This window comes from Thunnus maccoyii, chromosome 10, assembly GCF_910596095.1.
Source record: "Thunnus maccoyii chromosome 10, fThuMac1.1, whole genome shotgun sequence".
NCBI classification, from domain to species: Eukaryota; Metazoa; Chordata; class Actinopteri; order Scombriformes; family Scombridae; genus Thunnus; species Thunnus maccoyii.
Genome location: NC_056542.1, coordinates 8,185,394 through 8,208,933, shown reverse-complemented (window position 1 = coordinate 8,208,933; position 23,540 = coordinate 8,185,394). Strand labels below are relative to the sequence as shown.

Below are 23,540 nucleotides of genomic sequence, written 5' to 3'. Positions count from 1 at the left end.
CATAAAAGCAAGGTCGCACCTGGTTGTCACACAGTTTAATTTCCAAGCAGGATGAAATTTACTGGGCACAATAACATAGTCAGGGCCAATTTAATGATGTTCCCCTGCCAGCTCTTATCTGCAGTTGTAAATGCTTCAATGAATCACGGGAGAAAACCAAGGCTTCATATAAAATTACACAAGTACTTGTGTTTAGCAGCTCAATTAAGATCGTAGCCAAGTCAATATAATTGACCTTAATTCCTCTGTATTAACCATGATGCAATATGACTCATCAACCTCCGTGTGGCATTTAATATCAGTTCCCCTGACAAACAATAATGTATTCATATGGCATTCCTGTAGGAACTGTAAGGATTTAATGTGTTGGCTAGTGTTTATGAGTGTGTATGATAATCAGCAGATGGACAGATACACAGTTGGATTAAATTTGGTCTTCTTTTCTTTAATGGCAGATGTGCAGTTCTTGTTTTAAAAGGAGCAAAATGATGGATGATAAATATTAGTGACTCTTCAGCTTCTGTGTCAAACTGAAGGTTTTTGTTGCCACCTGGTGGTCACTTCAGGTCATGCTTACAAAAAGTAATATCCAGCTGCAGCTGTCAAAGGACTCCAAAACTACAATTTTATAAGGGATCAGTTTAGTAAGTGTGCAAAGTACAAGCTTCCTTTGTTTCAAAATGTAAAAATAAAACCCAGAGGAGTGACGTATTGGAGCTCTAAGTCTTAATTGATGGGGAGACTCAGCCTCAGTTTGTGTCACTCATGCATTGGCATCACATACAAGTCATCGACCTGAGCTAAAAGATAAATACTCATCTGTGTTTGAAAAATATTTTTAACAGTTTCTCCAGAAGCAGAAGCAGGTGTTTACCTCGATAGGAAACAGAGTAGACGCTTGAGAAATGGGTTAAAAATCTTTTTTTGTGCATCAGACAGAATATTTTTTCATCTAGATGGTTGTAAGAGTCTCTGAGGATTCTGGAAATTCCTTCAGAACATCAGTAAGCGTTGTTTAAAGACCTTCTGGGTTTTTCAAACATCGATGAGTATTTATTTTTAACACAAAGGGATGCTCTGTGATTCGTAATGCATGAGAGGCACAAACTGGGACACGTTGGTTCCCTATTTTCAGTTTACAGATTCTCCCTCAGTTCAAACCCCGTGTGCACAAATATCATCATGTCCAGCTACTCCTGCTGCCAGCCGCTATAAAAATCTAAGAGGTACAATTAGATCAGATTAGATTCAAATTTATTGTCATTGCACAAAGGAGGCACCAGAACTATAAAATGCATCCAACCAGACCAGAGATTTTTACCTTTTTACCTTTTGGGATATTATTATCTGAATGAGGGCTGTCATTTCCCAAACAATGTGTTTACTATCTCACAAAAAAATCCAGGAAACTGTATCCTTGTGCACATCAGTTTTCATGGCTGGCTGACATTACCAAGACGCTGACCTTTCAGCTGGAGCTGGTTGATTGTAGACATTTAGACTCTTTGTTATTGAAGCGCTATTTTTCAGCTCAAGGAGCACGCTCAGGTTGTCTTCAGAAAACTTTGCTTTTCTAGTTTTCCTACATTATAAATTGACATTGAGACATGATAGCTGCACAGTGGTTTGAAAGAAACTGAAACATGTTTTGGCAAAGGTCAAATATGAATCACTATTGAACAATGAACTCACCAACACTTTATTATCACCTGTGCAATCTAAGGCAATCCAATACAACAGCTCTGCCATAAATTCTACTTTTACAAAGCTTATACATTTCCAGTTTTTCTTGACATTGTCAGAAAGGTAATAATTCTACTTCATGTTTATTATTGAGGTTGTTGTCGGTGGTGGTGGTGGTGCGTATACTGGAGTGCGTTATATTGAAAAGTGTTCCTAATATTTTGACCCCCTCATGTATGTTGATGGCATGGAAAAAATATTAGGAACAGTTAAGTAGAATGATCACCTTTCTGACAGCGTCAACAAAAACTGAAAATGTTTAAGCTTCATAAAGTAGAATTTATGGCAGAGCTGTTGTATTGAACTGCACCAGATTTCACAGGTGTTCCTAATAAAGTGCTCAGTGAGTGTAAATGCCCATAGAAATACTACAGCAGTAGAATAAAATGATTAAGGGTAAATAACAAGAGGACAGAATCAAATATACATTTAAAAACAATTAATTTAATTTATGATTTAAAAAATAACAGTAAAACCAGAAATTAAATGGATATTATAGGATACAAATCTCATGGGTGTGATAATTATGATCATTTTTTCTGTTAGGAAATATCGGCACAAAAAAAAGACATTTTTATGTTTTAACCCTCAGCAGTATTTGATGTATTTCGAGGCCATTTCAGCCTCCTGCTCCACTTTGAGCTCATTGGCGAGGTCTGGTCAGGCGTGTGTGTGTCTCTCGCTGATTGATGCAAATGAAACAGCTCAGCTGCGCCTCTCTGCGTCCACTTTCTGCTGCTGTTGCTGCGGAGAGAAACCACACCGAGCGATTCAAACATGCACAGCGGCACGAAATGAAAGTAGCGCTTTGTTTACCTCCGTCAAACGCCTGCGGATGATGACGGCGCATCCTTTTCATTCGCATATTTAAAAAAAAAAAAAAAAAACAGCGTGGGAGGGGGAGGTGCAGGATTTTTTTCTTTTTGGGGGGGGGGCTGGGGGGTTTGTTTTGTGCTTAATTTAAAGGCAACAGAGACTCAGTGGTGTCGTGCTTTCTAAAATATGACGCTCGTTAGAAACCAGGTCGATGAAATCTGGATTCTACCATGAGAGGAACCGGCATGGATCTGCTATGGAGGATCCTAGCAGCTTTCAGCTTCGACTGCTTTAAAGATTCATCGTCGACGAGGTGAGTGGAGGCTGTCAACCTGTTTTTAACACCTACTGAAAATTCCCAATATATTCCTGGAATATTCCCCTAGTGTCTGTGGCGACAATCAATTAGTTTATAAGGTACCTTAAACCAATTTTCACAATCTACTATGATGATATTCTCATGCTTTACCACTTTATTTTTCTGTCATACTTGCTTTTAATCTATTAATCCCTAATTGTGTAATCCTTTTTTGTTTCACTGAGGACATTTTTTGAAATGGGCCATGAGATGATTAAATTACAGTCCAGGCTGTGATAACACACCGCTACAATAGATTTTTTTTTTAATATTAAGGGGAAATATCATCCTTCACCTCACAGTTGTTATGACAACAGGTTTTCTGAGTCATTATTTGCATTCATTTTCTCCTCATTGTTGTCAATTTATGTTACACAACATGGAAACAGTGTATCTTAAATCCCACAAAGGTTATAACCACAGTCATGTATAATTTTGTGTCCAATGGGAATACAGAACAGGAATATTAACATACGATTTTCTTGCTCATTAAAATGTGCAGCAAGCATCAACATGTACAGGTTTTATGCAATCACATAATTGATTTTCATGTCTAATTCATCTTCAGACAGTATTCTGTAAGGTTCTGCTCCAGCAGGTGTCCACTGCAGCTATTAATGAGGAGGGTCCAACGTCCAATCAACAGCTTGTACTTGTATCCAAATCTAATCCAGAACATACAGTCTAAATCTAAAGACAGATGAATGTCAGCATGACACATAACACCAAACAATAGACTATGGCGCAAGAACCCAAATCCACCCTAACTGTGATTTTTAGGTCTTGTTTTACCGGTTATTCCCTGTAACACATCTCTACACCAAGATCAAATCTGTGTAAGCGTGCACCAGAAAAGCTTTCACGCAGCTTGTTTCTATTTGTCTCACACAGCTGATGCATCATATTTTTAGGGCTTGAAATATGTTCTCATTATTATTAATCAGCAGAGTATTTTCTTGATTAATCGATTAAAATGTCAGAAAATGGTGAAAAATGCCAGTTGTAATTCACCACAGCTTAAGAAGATTCAAAATGCTTGTTTTATTCTACCAACAGAAATCATGTTTGGCATTTTTGCTCAGAAAATGACAAAAAGGTTAATTTATTATCAAAATTGTTGATTGAGCTCTACATATTTTTGAGAAAGTTGGGTTTATTAGCTATAAATTTCAAGCAAAACATGCTTTAAAGGAGAGCAGCATGGAATAAAATGATACTATAAAACTATAAAATGATACTATAAAAAATATAAAAGTTCATTTTCAGAACATTTGTCAGGCAAAAACGCCAAACATTTGCAAGTTTTTAGCTTCTCAGAAGTGAGGATTTGCTTATTTACCTGTTGTATTTAAATGTAGAATGAATAATAACGTTGACAAGCTAAAGATGTCTCCTTTGGCTCAGGGACATTGTGGTGGTTTTTTCAACATTTTCTGATACTTTAGAGATCAAACAATTAAAATAAATAACATAACTGACAGATTAATCTACCGCAAACAGATAATCTACTGAATATTTGAGGGTGATACCCCAAAATGTTCTATTCCTTTAAATTATGACCATGATTTGTACTGAGCGGGAAGTGTTACAGCTGAAAAACAAACTTACCACTGCTCTCTGGTGGACAAACTATGCAATGGATGGAGACACAGTTTCTAAAATACATAAAAAAAACTATCTTTGGCATTTCTGTACTGATTTCTTGTTACTTATTGGCCAACATACACAGATACCAATAAATCTGTGATAAGGAATCAGCTGATATAGTGGCCAGTTTATCACTGTAGCTTTAATTACCACCTTTACACCTCGTACACGTCATTGCACTGTATTTAATTAAATGTTTTGGGAGCTATCAGGATAATCTTTTGTCTGACTTCTGCCCTCAGATCCTACTATAACTGTTTCCCTCCTTCTCAGGTCTCCCACCAAACTGAGCTCCAGCCAAGCTGGGAGCTTGGAGAGCAGCTCCCTGACTGGCTCCCTGTCACTGGGCCCTGACCTGCCGCACTGCCAGTGTTGCATCACCTTCGAGGCCCGTCTGAAGCGCCTCTCCTGCGGCCACCTCTACTGCGATCCCTGCTGCGACCAGATCGTCAACCTGGCCTTCGAGGACATCGAGGGCTTGTCCGACTACCCCTGCCCCATGTGCAAGTCCCTCAGCCAGCTCGGAGGCCTGGGCCCGTCCTCCTCCGGGTACTTCAACGGGCCCTACAGCATCCTGCAGCAGCAGCAGTTTACGGGGAAGGAGCACGGGAGTCGGTGGGGGTAAACTCGAAGCTCCGGCATGGGAGGGATGATGTCGGACTTAAACCATTTGCTTTTTCAACTATGACCTGGTTGAGTTTTATTGAACTGCCATGACAGCTAGGTGGTGACTTTTGGACTATAGAAAATGACCATCTTACTTTATTCTGTCTCTCTTGCTCTGTTGTCTGGTAAAACAGGTGAAATGTGAGAATGCATGACACTAACATCCATAGATTTAAAGTGCCAGAATGCATCTCAATAAATGGTTGAAAACTTGTACGTCATCATAACAAATGTGGAAGAGGGGGTCTCTCATATTTTGGTCCATTTTATCCCAAAGTGTAGTGAAACAACATAATGATCAAGAAAAGCACCTCATTCATATTTTTTTATTAGCATGCAGGTTTTTTACCTACGTCTGTATAAAAACACAGATCAGTTAAAATAATGTTGGAGAGACAAACCAGAGCTTGACATGACTTAACTGTGCAGTAGATATTTTGTATATTTAACATTTCCTGTCAGGCGAGTTCTTACTTTGTACATTTATTGTGAAAGTATTGAGCATTTTTGCACATTATTCTTAAATTGTTTTATTCTGACTGTACATATCATGCGACATGGTTGGATTTTAAATTTTAATTCTAATGTACAGTGCCATGCTACTTTCTAAGTGTTCCAGATCATATTGTAAATATTTATTTTGTTAAAAAATAAAGTTTGTGAGCTGTGTATGAGAATTTTTGTGGTACACATTCAGATTATAAACACATTTGTTGAGTTTATTAACTGATAACACTTTTTATTTATCAGGATCAAAACATGCTGATACAAAAAAATATGTACATCTGGCAAATTTAAGTAAAGTTCGTACCAAAAAAACATTAAATTATACAATGATGCAGACCAACAGGTGTAGCAGAAGATCATATTTGAATCTTCCATGCAACAGGACGATGATGACCTTGTGTTTTTCCATGGAAGACAAGCAAATGCATTGGCATCACACCTGGAAAGCTCTGAAATTGTAGCTGATATCAATGTGCCTTGATATTGATGTAATGAATATTTACAACAAGTTAATAATTCATAGTGCTATCAAGTGAGGTACCTTTTTGACATGAGAGATGATCAGCATCAGGCATACATCCGTCAACTGTTATCCCACCTAAAAAAAAAAAAAAAATCTAGAAAAACATGCTTTTTTCAAACACATATCCGTGCAAATTCATTCGTCCGTGGGAATGACGCCAGTGCATCTACTTGACACCCACATCATGCGAACAACCTGTTTGGACTTAAAGGCGCAGGGACCAGACGCTTCCCTCTGTGCTTTAAATACAGTCAGACACTTCCAAGTCCTTGACCTAAATGCTGGCTACATACTGATACATCACTAAAGGGGAAAAAAAAAAACTGACAAATGAAAAGTAAACGCAGGAAGAAATAAGCTTCCTTTTGCTTCCAACACTGGTACCTTCTCAAGGTAATGTTAATCAAAAGGCAGAATAACATCTGTGTTTTTCCAATTCCACCACAAAATGATGGAGGCATTTTCAAAATAATACTTAATTTGGTCAAAAAAAAACTATTCAGAAATCACACTACATCTACACGTATGACATCAGAAGTTGACCGATAATGGTCAAAAATTCTTAAACATGAGAAAAAAGATAAACATTTAGGTAAGATTATATTACTAAAGCCCTGAAATGATCTCAGTCATGCAGGAAATGAATTATACTACAATAATATTCAGTGGTCGTATTCTGACACATGATGGCTAACGTAACACTGAGCTGAATCTGGGCCTCTTGCTGCCCCCACGCATTCATGCAAGTGTGGCGATATGAGAGCAGTACCAAAATAGCTCTCATGCCCTAAATTCCACATTTAAGTCACTGGTCACGATGCCTGGAGTTCAAAAAATGAAGGTTTTCAAATATTATCACGTGCTAAACAAAATTCTACTTTTCTATTTGACGCTCAGATACAAAAATCTGGAAATGAATGTGTCTTTTTTGCACATATAATAAAGATCGAATGGTCACACGATGGAAGCTGACGTGTCTATTCACTGCTTTGTGTCCTGTCAAAGTGCCCTTAAAGCATGACACCACTATCTACATCCTGCCCAGTCACTGTTACCCATTTCGGATAAGAACGCCTTCTAAAAAGCTAAAAATGGAATCTAGCAGCTTCCTTGAAGAGCGACATGACACTTACAAAAATGTGTCATGACAGTTTCTACTGCATTGTCATATATTGTAAGATGTGCTTATGAGCCTTTCATTATTAAGCATCTTCAGCCCTTATTCTTTATAAGTCTTTGCTTCACTGCAGTTAGATATATTTCATTAGAGGAATATTGAATATTCAGGAGTTTGTTACATTTACAAATATACAAAACTGTTGTCACATTTTTTTTTATACAGTACTGATGATACGTAGCAGAGTCAAGAGCACTCATTATTTCATACTACTGCAGTTAACTGTGCTCCACCCAAATGTGTCTCATGTTTCTTATCACCTTACAGTCAATCAAATGACAGGAAACACATCTGGGTCTCCTCAGTACATGATACCAGCCAGGGAATGGTCAGTTTCATAATGTGCAGGCAGGTGATTTGGTTATAGTACCCAGTTATAGGATAGAAAGGTCTGTATCAGATCTCAGGAAGCTATCGAGGGCCCGTTGCTCTTAGGCAGCTTGGCGTTATTGGGTGCTGGATAGTAGCGCTGATCAGGACGGGCCTCTGTTACTGAGGAGTGCCCAAAGAGGAAGGTGTGTTTGTTGCTTCCACCGTTGTCTTTGTGGCTGGGCCTGGATGTTGGAGCTGAGGCGGGTGGAGGGCCCCTGGTGGTCTGGTGGTTGGTGGAGGTAGTGGGGGGTGCTGCTCTGGGCGCACCTGCGCTCTGAGGCCTCGACGCTGGAAAGAGGAAGGTGCCGTTGTTGGTGTTCTGGTTCATGTTGGTGTCAGTCCGCCGGGGCTCAGCTGTCTTGGCGGGTGGGTGAGGATCCGTGCCGGTGGACACTTGTTCTAGTTTGTCTTTGAGCTGCTGCACCTCCCGGGCTAGTCGCTCCACGGGGTGGGGGTGGTTGGCAGAGATGGGGTGCGAGAACGCCTGAGGATGGAAAGCAACACGGTTTTTCTTTGGAGGTCACTGACTTAACTTATTCAACCTCACTGCACTCGTCAAAGAATTATCACTCAAATCCACATTAAAATGTATTATGTTCTGTATTTTTCTTATTGTCAACAAATCACATAAAAAAAGACCAAAACCATCAATGAATTGATCTGACTAACAAGTACTGTCTGTGTAGCCAAAGTCTGAAATAACTTATTCCTTTTTACAGTACTGAAGTGCTCCACTGTTGTCCAAAAACTATTAAAAAACACATCAGTGAGGCACACTGTCGCACTGAGTGACATATTCCTTCATTACAATAAACAACAAAGGTGTGTTAAACCACAGCTAAAAATAGTCCCCAACAAATACCCTATTCCTGTTTGATTAATGTTTGCAAAAAACTATAGTGCCCAGGTATTTTAGGGAAATTATTTAGCCTTTTTAAAACATTTAAGTATATTTTCATCAACTGTTTTTAAAGATTTATGTTTTCAATAGGAACAAATGGCTTTAGGGCTGAGTGACAGACAGATAGAGAAGAAGGAAAGTATTGATTGTTGATTGATTGTTGAAAGCATTGCTGGTCTTTTGGTCTTTTCATGGGATTTGTTGTCAATAACAAGAACATATTATAATCGTCAACCTTTTCCTTTAACATCCACATAATGTTACGTTGAGGCACTAGTTTATTACGTTCACCTGTACAATCTATTGCAACCTGATATAACAGCCTGGCAATAAATCCTACCTCCTACTGGATTTAGATTAGATTTAGACTTTTTATTTGCACACATATACAACAGCATAAAAAAAACCCTGAAGATTACAATATTCAGCCTTTCTTAACACTGTGTCAGAGAGGTGTTTTGTCATTTTTAAAGGCTATAGCATATTGATATTGATATAGTATATTGTCATGCTTAAAAACTCTCAAAAAGCAACAGAACTCCAAACAACAGTAACCACATTAAACAACAGTTAGATTGTTTTTTCTCTCTCATTCTTCAGGACTTTCCCAGGTACTGACACCGAGGCTAACTGGTGTTTGTGCAGAGGATCCAAAGCACAAATGGTCAGTGATTTCTGAATGAATAGATATCTTGTGTCAATGCTGCTAAGAATAAAAAGGAATAAAAAATGATTTGTTGGCCTGTAGGGGTTAGTTGAATGGTGTGTGAAATTGTAGGAGAAACACTTTAAAACTACATAGAAGAACATAACACAGAATTGACCGTAATCGCTCCACCAGAAGTTCTGTTTTAGCAGTTTGATTTCGGTTTTACTTGTTCCTCTACCGCTCCCTTAAAATAGATGACTGCACCCACCCACACACCCCTTCACTATTCTCAACATCTCCATGGGGACACTGCTACATGCGCTGTTGTGCTAACATCACAAAGGCTGTCCCATGTCCATATTGGGAGTTGTCGATCAACGGCTCCGACTAATCTGCACATCAAAGAGACGACGTCATCTATTGAGCGAGCGGTCGTGATGTGACAGGATGTAACACAGAGGACATGATGAGGCTGTACACAGCGGATATGTGGAGCCTTCTGGAAGTGTTGTGGGCCAAATTTAACAAAACATTCGTGCAGGGTGGTGCCCACTCAATAACTAGATGGCACATCTCCACTTAGACACATAACCCTACAATGTTAAAATTAGCTAATGTCTGTCGGATGAGTCTGTAGACTGATTACAGTGAACCCTACACATTAGCATCAAATTTTTTCTAATCTATACTGAATGAATGTCTTATGTTTATTACTTTGACTGACAAATCTCACATTTTACTGGCTCTCCAGGTCACGTGGAAACTTTTACCCTATACTGTATGAGCTGGGAAGAAATCGCTTGACTCTAAAAACCTAAAATGCAGTTGTGGAGTTGTTAATAATGAACATTGGATAACAATAGACTTCTGTGGCACCCAGGCAAAAGCTCTATCAGGCTGCAGGCTACACACTGCTTGTTAACAGGATGAATTAATTATATGTTTAGTCTCTTCAGGAGACAGCATGAAAACATAAAATAAGCCCTATCATTAAGAAAAAAAAAAACTTTTCAGCTTTAAGAGATCTTGGAATGCATTTTAAGATCAATGTGTCTACTAACAAAAAACGTTAAAAACTGACCATAGCATTCATGTGACGCCTGATTGACAACAAATTCTAATAAAGAAAAATCTGATATAAGAAGTATAAAGTAGCTCCCACATACCTGTGCATGGAGCGCCCCCCGGAGGTAGCACTCCCTCCACAGGCCCATGCAGGGCCCCATGAGGAGCGGCAGTAAAGGCTCGTAGGGGTCAAGTGGTCCTTGAGGTCCGGAGTTGGAAGCGAGGCCCTGGGGAAGCTCAGTCAGGGACCAAGCTTTCAGTAGCCTCTCCAGGCCGGGCACGTTCTCGGAGGACGGCGCCCTCCGGTGGCTCTTTTTGTAAACGCCCAAACTGCTGCTGCGCCAGGGAAGCAGGTTAGCAGGACAGGTGAAGGTGCCTCGAGAGAGGAGGAAGACTGAGCCGGGGATGGTGTCGGTCAGCTGGTGGGCAGATGAGGGAGGATGATTGTTAGATTAATTTAAGGCAAAGATACCTGCAAAAATAATTTAGGAACTGAACTGAATGAAAACCTCCTATTGTTCTGTACTGTGGGTCCCAAACATGTTCCATGAATATTCCCAAGAAGTCCATTTCAGTCAGATGCATGTTTTATGACTACCACAAGAGGGTGCGGTGGACTGTTGCATATACTCAGGACATTTAAAGATGTCAGTTCAGTAAACAGATTAAACAACAGAATCTGTAACTATTCCTCATACACCCTGATGCTGTTTCCACTGTGTCAACATACTAAGGTGAAGATATCACTGCTGAAATGGCCACTAGAGGGTGTGATGCATCACATAAAGAGTCAGCAGCCTTACTCTGTGTGTGTCTGGGTTGGTGTTGAGGTTTCCATTGAGCAGAGGCTGGAGCGGAGGGATCGGGGGGACGGGTTGGGTGAAATGTGCTTGTCTCTGCTTGCTGTACTGTAGGGCCCAGTCCCAAACAGGGGGCAGAGGAGGGTCAGATGGATCTGAGGAAGAATCTGGATGAAGCATATCTCTCCAGCCATTGACCGGGGTGTAGGACTGACCAAGGTTCTGGGCAAAGCAGGACACAAGGTTAGATAGATCCAGAAATACCCCTAAACCTGTATGTCTGCGGTAAATGATAAAGTAATGGCTTGAATATGTAATAAAATGTCACTTTTAATAGCTTGGATACAGTATTACTATAAATATGACACAGTTAAGTTGCATGATAGTCATAATAAACAATATATTTCACAGGAGAGTGGATGTTTTCAGTTTTATAATCAGAGGCAGAAGATACTAAAGTCCCTCTCAGGTGTCCAGTACCTGGGAGCGTTTGCATCTCTCTCGCTGGCAGTTGGCCAGGAAGCTGGAGAAGAGTGGCAGGTGGATGCTGTCGTGCAGGGCCAACAGGAAGTCATCTGTCAGCTGAAAGCGAGAGGGATACTGGGACCACAGCTGCCAAACACAGTCCAGGAAGAGCAGGAAGACCGGAGCCTGGAGGAAGGCAGAGAGGGAGGGATGGGTGTAGGGAGCAAAGAAAAGAAAGTTAAGAGAGAGGTAGGGGTGATTTAATGAGTAAGAGAGGGAAGGAATGAAGAGGGAAGGAAGTATAAGGGAGGATGAGAATATGATGGGAGGGAAAGAGAAGACAGAAAGCAGAGTAGAGAGATGGAGGAGGAAGATGATTTTTGTGAACTAAGGCGACAGTGCGGTTTTAGTGTGAAGCTTGACTTCTCACCTCCTCCTTATCGTTGTCACGGTGGTAGTTGATGCGGCTGTGAAAGCGGTGGCCGGCCATCACCCACTCCTTCTGCACCAGGCTCTGGAAACCGTGCTGGGTCCGACAGTGGGGATCACACATCACCTGCACCAGGCTGGACACCATGCAGCTCATGTCCCGGTCCTCCGCTTCTGTAACATCGAAACAGGAAGAGCACAAGTTCTTCAATATTTATATGTCGTTACCTGAAGCGTATTTCACAACAAACTGCTGGAGATGTGGTAATCACTGTTGTTTATTTTGTCTGGTTGCTCTGGTTTGACTCATCAACCTCAGGTTTATGTAGACAGGCTTACGTATAAAATGAAATATAAAATGCACATTGTTGACAGTGAGTGAGTATAAAAGCTGTTCTAGACACATTTTCCTTATATGACATTACATGCAATGCACTGTTGTTGTGACCTTATTATGAATACTTTTCTAATTGTTCTGAAAGAAAAAATACTTAGTCATGTTAGTTAATAATTTTAGCATTTGGAGGGGGTTAAGGTATTGATTTCTCTTGCAAAGTGTAATGAATAACTCCCCTATCAATAAGAGAGACAAGTTCTTCACTTGTGTATTGGATTTTCAATTTAGGGCACTTTAGGGATACACAACCTTTTACCTGACGATAACCATTTAATTGTGCTCTTATTCCTCCTAATGCTTTCACCTTTTCTCTTATGATAGAGAAGAGTGAGAGAGAGAAAAAAAAATGATACAATAAGCCAGACTGAAACATGATGATGGAGACAAAAGACACAGACCCAGAGCCAGACAGGATAAAAGAGAGGGAGAGGCAAACTGAGCAACAAAGTTTTTTTTTGGGCTAGTATAGTGAGTCATTGCTGCAGTGGGATGTTTACTGCTGATCCAGCCAACGGCAGAGCTGCCGCAACAAGGAGAACACGACTGATATATGATCCTCTCAGCTGAACAGGCGATATAAGGCCTGGTATAATGTTAAGTCGCTTACAGCTGCAGACTTCCAGAGAAATTCAATCACCAGTAAGAGAGCAGGAAACAACCTTAACTCAGAACAGCCTTTGTTTGAGTGATGCAGTGCTGGGAACCGTCTCTCTGGGTGTCAATGAAGGCACGACAGGCAGACAGAGCAGATGATTAAAAGCAAACAACAGCTTATTGTGTATGAAATGAGTCATAAAATGGTATCTAAGGAGTATTGCAAAATGTTGTTTATATATGACCCTTCTTTTGTATTCTTTTTTCTGGTTTACATCACTTACCGTTTCTTGATAGCCTAAGTAATGTTAATGTCAGGAGGTCTGAACTACAACACCACAACTAATCTGTCTGCAATGACCTCTGCAGGTGAAAGCTGAAGACTTTACGGACATGAGCCTCAGTCAGACACTCTAAGGTCACCCTCGCTGCACGTTTGGGTTTACCTTGTCTGTCTACCAGCGTTTCCCGCCACCTGATCCAACTCACTGCCGGGTGGCGATCAGTTGACACCTCTGCTCCACAATACACAACAGTCAGTGTCTTCCTCTTTGCATAGAGGTGATCCTCTTGTTTGTAGGGGGAAACTCCCCCTACGAACAGTGATGCTAGGCTGGGGGCTTTTGAGTATCCCCATACCCTCTCAGCACCTCTCATCACAGGCGACACCAGAGAAGGAGCGGCTAGCACCTATCAGGATATTTGGTCCAAGAGGGGACAGTTCTGTTGAAGATATGAGCCAAGCTACATCCACAATTGGTTCTGCCCTACTTTACTCGCTAGTTACATCTCCTTTGCCACCAGATAGGTGTCGTTCCATATCCAAAGATCGTGTTTTCATAGCCGGCCATCCTTTTACCAGGGCCCCTGCCTTCACCTAATAATACAACCCTACAGCTGGCCTTGTGGGAGATGGGACCATGTACCTGTAGCAGTAATTGACCTGCATGTTTCAACATCTTTACTGTCAAGTCAATTTTACTTGTATAGTCCAATATCACAAATCACAAATTTGCCTCGACTACAAGCCAACCAATACTGAATTTTAAAACAGGTCTAGTGAACAATAAACTACCAGGCAAAGAGTAAAATCACTGCATCTCTCCTGGACAGGTATGGATACAAATAATTCTTTTGAAATCATGTAAGTAAATGCTGAATGCTTGTTAAGTGAACTTTTGTTGCACATACTGTTTGTGTAGGTGTAAGTATCTTTATTATAGTTTTGTCATTATAAGGACTTCTGAACTACATACCTGAGCGCTGTTTGATTTGAATTAAAAGTTAAAAATTGACAAGTTTTCAATAATATTCAAATGATTTTCATTTTTATTGTCATGTTATAATCATTTACGTGAGGTCATTTCATATATCTAATATGGAGTCCGTCTAATCTCTGGAATGAACCGACAGCTGCAGCAGGAGTAACCGTGTCCTTAAAAGCATGTTGTATGAAGGCCTATTGACAGTGTGCATGTAGGCTCAGTGGAGTGTGCTTGTCCCTGATATATAGCTAGTTCAGGGCAAGCCCTAATGTGGCATTAATGAGAGGGAGGTGCTGTGAATAATGAATGGATCGAATAATACGATCCAGGGTGGCTGAGGTCACGTGACTCACCCTGCAGTGCCACAGTCAGGTGACCGCCGCGAAGCAGGCAGGCTACCTCCGAAGCTTTCTTCAGACAGGACCTGAAGACAGAGAGTGAGGATGATTATATGTAATGGAATCACATAACGCTGATTACAAATATGAATTACAAACACAGGCAACTACTACAATATTGCAAATACTGGAGAAAATTCCTCAATTGTATGTATGTTGATCCCCCATGACTAGAACACTGAAGAGTACTGATGAATCTGTGTACTGTAATTCAATATAAATCTAGTACTTTAATTTTCATCCATTCACTTCTACAAACTTTAAAGTTGTTTACTGACTTTTCTTGCATCTAACACTTGATAAAGATTTTTAAGCTGTGTGATCACAGTTCTTGTGTTATACATGGGGCCACACTGTGGTTTAGGTGTTAAGATCAACCGGAGACTTTGACGTTGCATCTCTTTCCTCTTAATTTCCTGTCATCTGTGTGCTATCTGAAAAATAAACCACAAAAATGCCGAACCCTTCCCCCCAGCAGACTTGTAAAAGACTTAAGATACTCAACATTGAAAAGCCATGACTAGGAAGAACCTGGTGTTTTTTTTTTGTTATGGATGATATGGATTGCAAGACTGCCTAGTCAGAGTGGTTACCTGGTGTAGTCTAGCCAGTGGGTGCCTTCCAGGGTAGATAACCATTTGTCATCAGGCACCGTCACAGATGTGGAGATATCTACAAGCCAAAAGAGAAAACATGTCAGATACGATCACTACAAATGTCTGAAAGCCTGAAGAGGTTTCAGTATGTCGAGCAAACTGCTGTCTACGGTCTCCTTATTCATGTTTATTAAATAAGAAAAGCTACCTCCTAAACTGAACAAATTCAAACACTAAATATAAAACCCACATAATCTCAGGTGGATTAGCCTTTAATACAATCTGCGACGTCTATTTTCATTTTCTATCGAGCTGTTGTGAAGACTCAAAGCCCACTGCCTGTAAGCTGACCAAATACATCTGAGTGGCTGTTATTACAGGACAATCCTCTGAGCCGTGAAGCACTCACCCACAAAAGACAAAACACTGAGCTGACAAATGTGTGAACCGTGATAATCGGTGACCTTTAAACATTGTTCGTGTGCAGGAGAGAGTGGCAGAGTAGAGAGTAAAACTGTGCGTGCGTTTGAGTCTGAGATGGGTCAGCAGATGTAGATGACCGTGGGTTTTGTCATTTCTGTTCTTGCTCAACCGTGGAATGTGCTGTGTGTGCCTGAATGACAAAAACAACAATAAAGACCATCTCACAAAAGCCTGTTTTTAACCTGCCACTATATGAGTGGGAAGACTCAACTAAACCCCTGCAAAACAGTCATTTAATCATAAATTTTGAAATACATCAAGATGCAGTAAAGAAAGCTGAGTCATAGATCGATCAGACCGCATGCATGACAAAAGGTTTTGTGCTGTATGTGAATATATGTTTGCTCAGTTGTCGTGTGTGTGAATATGTGTGTTCATGTCTTATCCCCACCTCCCAGACAGAGGGCGCGCAGGCGGCTGTGTGCCAGCTGGATGTCAGCAGGTGAGGGCAGTTCCTCGCCCAGCTCCACCACCACACACAAAGAGGACTGGCAACCGAACAGGATCAGCTCAAGGTTTCTACGGGAACAACAAATCCTGCTGTTGATACACTTCTACACCTGCAACAAACTTGTATTACTAGTATATAATAGTACAAGTATCAAGTTGCCTTAGACGCTTTTAGTAGATTTTTAAATCATGACGTCTGTGGGCAGTAGATATAATCTCCCAAGACTTAAAAGTTTGGAGTCAAATGCCTTTAAAAATCTATCAGAGTGGATTTCCCAGAGCACACTGTAATGGTTCCGCAGAATTAATTGGTTTAAATCTTCAGCTTCAGTTGGGAGAGAAAAAAAAAAAGCAAAGCTGTAAAATGCTCATTGATAGTGACTGATTTTTACAAAAATCTTAATTATCTATATTAAATCTGCATTAATGTTTCCCTTTCAATATTAAAAAAAAAAAAAAAGAAGAAGAGCAGAAACTCATTAGAGCAAGTCGAGTCTGCTTAACGCTGTATTAGGCTGCTTTTTTTTTTAAACTGCAGCCTCAAGCTCCTGTACAGTCTTGCTGTATTTAGTCTGTGGCCAGCTGCTGTTTTAGTAAAGGCTATTTTGGATGTTAGGTTTCCAGTGTTCAGACGACTATAAAACACATCACTGCATCCTCTGTATGGAAAGGTTATGGAATGCAAAAGGTGACTCAGATGCAGCGACTCAATGGCTGATAGGGTAATCTCTCCGATCTCTCACACAGCAGTCACAGCATCAGATGAGCTAAACATTTTTCCACAAACAGCTGGTGGTTTGAGCAAGCTACAGTTAAACCTGTAATGGGCAACTTTACACTCTGGTAGCCTAAATTAAAGCACAAGTGTAAACTGATCTAATAAAGAGCACACAGACAACTTGGTTGGTCTGTGAACACTCTGTCAGCTGGCAGAAAGAAACACCACTTATTCTTAATGACTGAAATAAATCATCATCAATCAAATGCTTTCACTGATGGGTACACATGCACCTCCTTTTGGAAAAACATCAAACACACACACACACCTGATGTCGTCTTTCTCGTGATAGATGTTATTCTGGAAGCTGGCCATTCGCAGTAGATCGCTGCCTCTGGGGTGTCGCCAACACCAGCGCTGGAACAAAAACAACCAAAACACCGTCTCACGATTTTGCGGATGGTTAATGTGCTGGACTATTTCTTGACAGGGATACTGACATTTACATATCCTGTCTTTTTCTGTCACTATTTTGAATTATTTGGAAATGGAGCAGTGGTATAGTAGGTCACGTAAATTAAAATGCGTGTGAATACTAAGTGCACTCACTGGGATGCGTCCTTCGTTGAAGTGGGCGAAGCTTTTCTTCAGCTCAGTGTCTAAAACCTTCTGTGGAACCGCAATGAACCTGGGCAGGCTAACAGGAAACAGAAAATGATGCTTTTATTGAGAGAATAAAAAGAGGAAAATGACAGAGCCATGAAAGACGGATGAGATTTTTTTTTTGTATTCAATACGCCAACAACTTTCACCTTTCAGAACACATTTTTTGATTATACTGACTGGTCTCTTTTGTGTGTTTTTATAGGAGTTTAGCCTTGGCTTAGCTTTCCTGACAGTCAGTTTCTCTTGTCAAAGACCTGCAAACAAAATGTTCACACATTCTTAAAAAAAAAAGTTTTGTTGTTGATGGATAAAATTAAGCACATGGTTTCATGTACTGGTCAGGAGGTAATGTTGAGGAGAGGATACTGGAGAAAAAGATATACCACTGTACTTCACATTTAAACTTGTGTTTAAAGAACAGACAAAAAGATTTGTTGTGTGTTTACAACATTTCATATTTGGTTACTATTCAACGCAGATGTGAATTTACCTGGTGGACATTTCGAAGCGGTCGTTAACTGAGCTGACTCTCCAGCCGGTGGCTCCACACCTCTCCAGCTCTTGCTCCCAGTCTGAGACAGACTCGAACCAGTTCATGTGGGCATCTCTGCGACGGTTGCTTAGAAACTGCTTCATTTCTGGTGGAGGAAAGTGATTCACACTTTCACACTTCAGCTGAGGTTTGTTTTTAAGATGCATAAAATATCTGAGTGAGAATGCTGCTTTGATGTTTATGACACTTAAGACACTTCATTAGATTTTTTATTCATTGTAATGTAACTGAACTAAGTTTAGAGGGAGATAAAAAAGGTAAAATCATGCCAATTCACTTTTAGACTGATTCAAACTACTAAATACAAATGGTAAATGGTTAATGGTAAATGGACTGTACTTGCATAGCGCCTTTCTAGTCTTCCGACCACTCAAACAGCTTTTTACGCTACGAGTTACATTCACCCATTCACACACATTCATGCGCTGAATGGGTACAGGGGGTACCATGCAAGGTCCCAACGTGCCCATCAGAGGGAATCCAATCATTCACACACATTTAGGGTTCAATATCTTGCCCAAGGACACTTCAACACATGGACTGGAGGAGCTTTCGATTAGTGGACGACCCACTCTACCCTGACAATTTTAGAAAAATGTGTGTGAATATAATGACTGTTGATGACTGACTGTGACATTTCAAATCACGTCTGAGATGCTTGCTTGTCTCAATATGTTATGAAATTTTTTTTGAAAGGTTACGGCGGTGCAGTGACGTCTTCAGAGCGCTGACCACACAACGGACACACTTGACCCCTTGGGCAGAGTTGAGCTTTAGGTCATCTAGAGACTTGGTTCAGAGGGGGTGCTTGCATTATTTATCCAACAGCTGACAGTCAGCCACGGCCTGGTCAGTCTAGCATAGCTTTAACATGTCATAATGTATTGTACAGACAGGCTCATATTTCCCTATATGGTCCAGCTTGTTTAGAACTGTTTTATTAGTGATATGTAAAGTCTGTCCTACTTCTTAAAACTTAAGAGTTTCATTAAAAAACAAAAGGGTTGAATTCCTACCCTCTGACAGCATAATATTACACTTAATTATGGTGGCTTAATCTTTCATTAACTGAACTTTTCATTTGCTGTCAAGATCAGCCCTTGAAACTTTTACTGAGCCTCACTTTCAAACCGCTGAGAGATTTCCACACATCTGGACATGGTTTAAAAGACAGCATTTTTATTCCATCATCACAGAGGAGAATATTTCTAATCTTGCCAACCAGAGGGGGTTTGAGCTCTATATGTCATCATGGTCTGTTTAGAAACCATGAAGTTTCCTGTTTATTAGTTTCCCCAGTATTAAAAGCTGAACGGTAACATCACATATTGATGCAACAGCAGGAAGCAGAAATAGACAGATGCAAAAATAGATGAAACAAGAGTTGAATTCATGCGGAAATGACAAACAGTGATCACAGTTTTGGGTACATTTTGTCTCTGGAGCTGGACTGGGTGTACAATCAAAGTGAGAACAGACTTGTCGAAAGCATACCAGGAGAAAATCTGTAAGTCTTTACAGAGCAAGTACAGCAGATGACTAACAAAGTCAGACTGCAGTTCTGATTCATGTGGCTTCTCACTGTCACTGAGCTGTTATTTCTTTGAATATTTATTACAGTGAAATAGGCACAGAAAAAAAAGATAAATACATTAAATAACAGCGTCTCAATCATTTTCACTAACATCCACTCAGACAAACAGATAAGGCCATACTGACCAAAATAACTTTTTAATTACTTTTCTGAGATATCTCCATATGTAAAGATTATTTGGTTTAGGACTTAATTACATATAAAGCCAAAATTACATGAGCCACGTTTCTTAAACTATTCCTGTATGTTCTTGGCCACACAGTAAAACCACGGCTGTGGGATGATAGACAAACTGCTGACTGACAGACTGATGAGGTACTGTATCAGTGCCAGGCAGGGAATGGATGGTTGTATACATGAGGGTGCATAGATTAAAGCTACTCACCTACACTCCCGAGGGCAGCGTTCTGGAAAGACAAAACTGAGCCTGGTTTGAGAGGCTGGTAGGTCTTGGCAATGGTGTAGGTCATCTGAGGAGGGAAACCACAGTGAGCCCATCAACATGACAAAGGTCATCAGCTTTCAACACTGAGGCCCTGCAGCATCAGATCAATGGTCTATGGTACAGATTGGCCTCTCTAGGAGATGTATTTAGGCTCTGACATGACAGATGTACAGTACGACAGTAACAAGAGCCTTTAATCTAAGCCAATACACATACTGAGAGATTGCATGCAAATATTCACTAATCCTACCACACAATTCTCTAGCAGCAGAATTTGGAAATTTCTTATAAGAAGGTATAAAACAGCGACTGTGTTTGGAGCTGTGCACTAATAAGATCTGTATTTTACCTTATGTCAGACCTAGTCCTGCTTAAATGAGATCAATAAATTCCTAGAAACGAGACGACGGCCACACACCTCTATGACCTGTGCGTCAGGAGTGAGGCGGTCGAACAGGAAGCAGACGACTCGCAGGTCCCTACAGTAAAGCACGAGCTCCTCTGGGGTGAACTTCAGCGAGGAGTTTGGGGTCACAAGCTTGGTCCTGTTTGGGCCCACTGCAGCACAGGTGGGGGGAAGACAAATGAGTCAGGGACCAAAGAGACCTCGAGTATGTAGGTTTTAATTAACTTTACAGAGATCATTTAATCTTAATCTTATAGCAAAAATCTAAGTCGTGTGCTTTCATTACTTGAATTATCACACCACGTTTGGGCTACCATGTCACTTCTGGATCCATTTTTAACTGTACAACATATCAGCTTCCTCATACCTTTATTATAATGAGATTATTAATAAAATGATATCTGATAGAGTTGTACAACTTGAAATAAACTTGTTAACCAAGCAGGAAGTTCTCTGAATTCATTCCACTGTCAAGCACATGGTGTACAGTAAGTACACTATCAGTTCCTCATTAGCTGCAGCTTCAACAAAATCTCAGCAAAAGGCATCATTTACTGTTTACTAGTCTGTGATTGGACCCAAACAGGAGTGCTATCTAAAAGTACCACTAGTCAGTAAATCTCCTGTCATAGTATGAATTAAAATATGCTTTATTGGTTGCAAGTAAAAAGGTGTGCATAAAGTTTCACTCACCAACCACAACCTTCTCTATGGATGCCAAAGCCACATCATGATCTCCTAAAAGCACTGGGTCTGCATTATCCTGCATCATGAATAAAAAAAGAAAACAAATGTGGGACAAATTAAACTTACATAAAACATTTTTACAATGTCATCCTTTATACCGTAATAGAATATGATATATTTTAATAAGTACAACTGTTCTGAGGGACTCACGTCAGGTTTGGGACTGTCCTGGGGCACAAATGCAACTCTGAAGTGTGTACAGAAGAGGGTCCCAGACAGCCAACCTCTTCCTTCCCTGGCAGTCAACTTCTTCCTCACCATAACAGCTCTCTGAAGTACACACTCACCTAGAAGGGAAACATGAGAGATGTATTTCAGAGGTTATTGGATGGAATAAACTAAATAAATGTCAGGCGATGGGTTTTAACTTTGTGCGTGTCTAGTTATGAAGATTGTTGACCACTAATCTGTGTAAAATTGCATAACTGTGTGTATAGAGGGGGGGGGGGCTTCCGGTGAGGATACAAAACAGGAAGCGCATTGATGGAGAAACAACAGCTTGAAAGTTCAGGAGCAGGCTACTGGGAGTGGGTGTAACAAACACCCTTACACAAAAAGGTATGTCCTCAATCGTCGCTTATGTTACAAGTCCTCAGGCCAGAGTAGAGGGGCGCTCATTTGTTGTGCTGGTAAATGCTGTCTAACTTACACGAGTGAAGCACCAAATTAAGTACATGTGCTGAATTTCAAAACTCACAAAACTGACAATTTAAACCTCAGGAACAGTAGGTGTCACAAGTATAAAATTTAGCATGAACTGCATGGCTTTAGAAATTGAATTAAGTGGATACTTTAGTAGAAATCTAACATGTTCAGATGATTAACCATGTTTTTGAAATGTGACAATTAAAAGCAAAGTTTGTTGATGCAGTTATGTGTAGGAAGGGTGTGGGAAGGCCTCAATGAAGTCTCAGTGTCTCAGTGAAGGAGAGCATTGTCCACTGTATAGGCTACTTGAGATGATCTTGAAACTGTACATCTGGATTTTCAGAGATGTGCAGAGACACAACCAGTTGGAAATCTATTTTCAGAGCCCTTGTCCTGGGCAATTTGCAATATTATCAATATTTGACAGGCTGACATACTGTGCAGGACTTTTATTAGTAATCTACTGATATTGTTGAGAGTGGTAGATCCTTATCTTTGGTTAAATGGAGAGGAAAGTTGAAGAGTCATCTTAAATTCCAGGACAATAGCTTCAAAACAAAACTTTTTCACTCGTAAAATTCTCTTTACCTACAAACACAGACGATCATAAACACTCTCAAAGAAATAAAAACGGAAAACAATTTCACCAAAACGCACACAAACACGGCAGTGAGGCGGCACATTTATAACAGTCTCCTGCAGGAATACAAAGCCTTTGCCAGCCAGACTGTGGGTTTCCATGGCAACAGAGTCCAGGATAGGGGTATATGTGGAGAAAATGGCCTTTTTGTCCGTGATGAGAAGAGTTTGGCAAGACACGTGGCAAGGCAAATGTTTTCATAGTCGCTCAAAATACCATGAAAAAGACAGAGAAAGACTGCTGGTTCCTCGAAACTGAAAAAAAAACAACACATTCTGAACATTCGGAAACACAAAATTCCTTCACTGCACATGTGGAAGGAACTAGCACAGACCTTACGTAGAAAATGACAGTAGAGATGTTGGATTGAGCTCGGTCTCTGCAGAACGCTTGCTCCTTGCTCTTAGCTTAATGAATGTTTTGGAGGATACCAAAGCACAAACAGGAAAGAGCCATTTTTACACATGAAACACTTGTTTATGCTGGGAGAGAAAGAGGAAGAGGAGCCTTTGCTTCCAACACCATAATTTGCTGATTGCACAAGAGGAGTTTTAGTCTTTGGGCGTGCTCTATGATTATGCTTATGCCCTTCAGTCTCCAAAACCATGCATGAAAACCCTTGGCTGGACTTATCAATTAAACCCGACCACACATGAACTAGCTACAGAGATTTTAAGATGCTTAGCACAGTGAACACAACTAAACCCTTGTTGGGAGCTTGTCTTTCAAAAAGACAATCTATGGCTTTGCATGCCTCGTTTCAATGTCTCCCCGGGGTCCAACAGAGCCTAAAACATTCCTGCAGGCCTGAAAATTTGAGAG

The 23,540-nt window shown here is 40.4% G+C and overlaps 1 protein-coding gene across 1 annotated transcript in view; it reads right to left on the bottom strand.

The window, feature by feature from the left end:
- Positions 1 to 5,981: 5,981 nt before the first annotated feature.
- Positions 5,982 to 23,540, bottom strand: part of mtmr11 (myotubularin related protein 11) — a 31,930-nt gene continuing 14,371 nt past the window's right edge. Inside the window, exons 3-17 of the mRNA XM_042424572.1 lie at positions 21,581 to 21,717; positions 21,377 to 21,446; positions 20,696 to 20,835; positions 20,218 to 20,302; positions 18,176 to 18,323; positions 17,629 to 17,716; positions 17,348 to 17,436; positions 16,243 to 16,370; positions 15,366 to 15,444; positions 14,728 to 14,798; positions 12,120 to 12,292; positions 11,705 to 11,875; positions 11,228 to 11,446; positions 10,526 to 10,843; positions 5,982 to 8,293 (exon numbers count right to left, since the gene is read on the bottom strand). Of these exons, the coding sequence (XP_042280506.1) occupies positions 7,841 to 8,293; positions 10,526 to 10,843; positions 11,228 to 11,446; positions 11,705 to 11,875; positions 12,120 to 12,292; positions 14,728 to 14,798; positions 15,366 to 15,444; positions 16,243 to 16,370; positions 17,348 to 17,436; positions 17,629 to 17,716; positions 18,176 to 18,323; positions 20,218 to 20,302; positions 20,696 to 20,835; positions 21,377 to 21,446; positions 21,581 to 21,717 (2,369 nt within the window). The 3' untranslated portion in view covers positions 5,982 to 7,840. The remainder of the gene's footprint in view (positions 8,294 to 10,525; positions 10,844 to 11,227; positions 11,447 to 11,704; positions 11,876 to 12,119; positions 12,293 to 14,727; positions 14,799 to 15,365; positions 15,445 to 16,242; positions 16,371 to 17,347; positions 17,437 to 17,628; positions 17,717 to 18,175; positions 18,324 to 20,217; positions 20,303 to 20,695; positions 20,836 to 21,376; positions 21,447 to 21,580; positions 21,718 to 23,540) is intronic.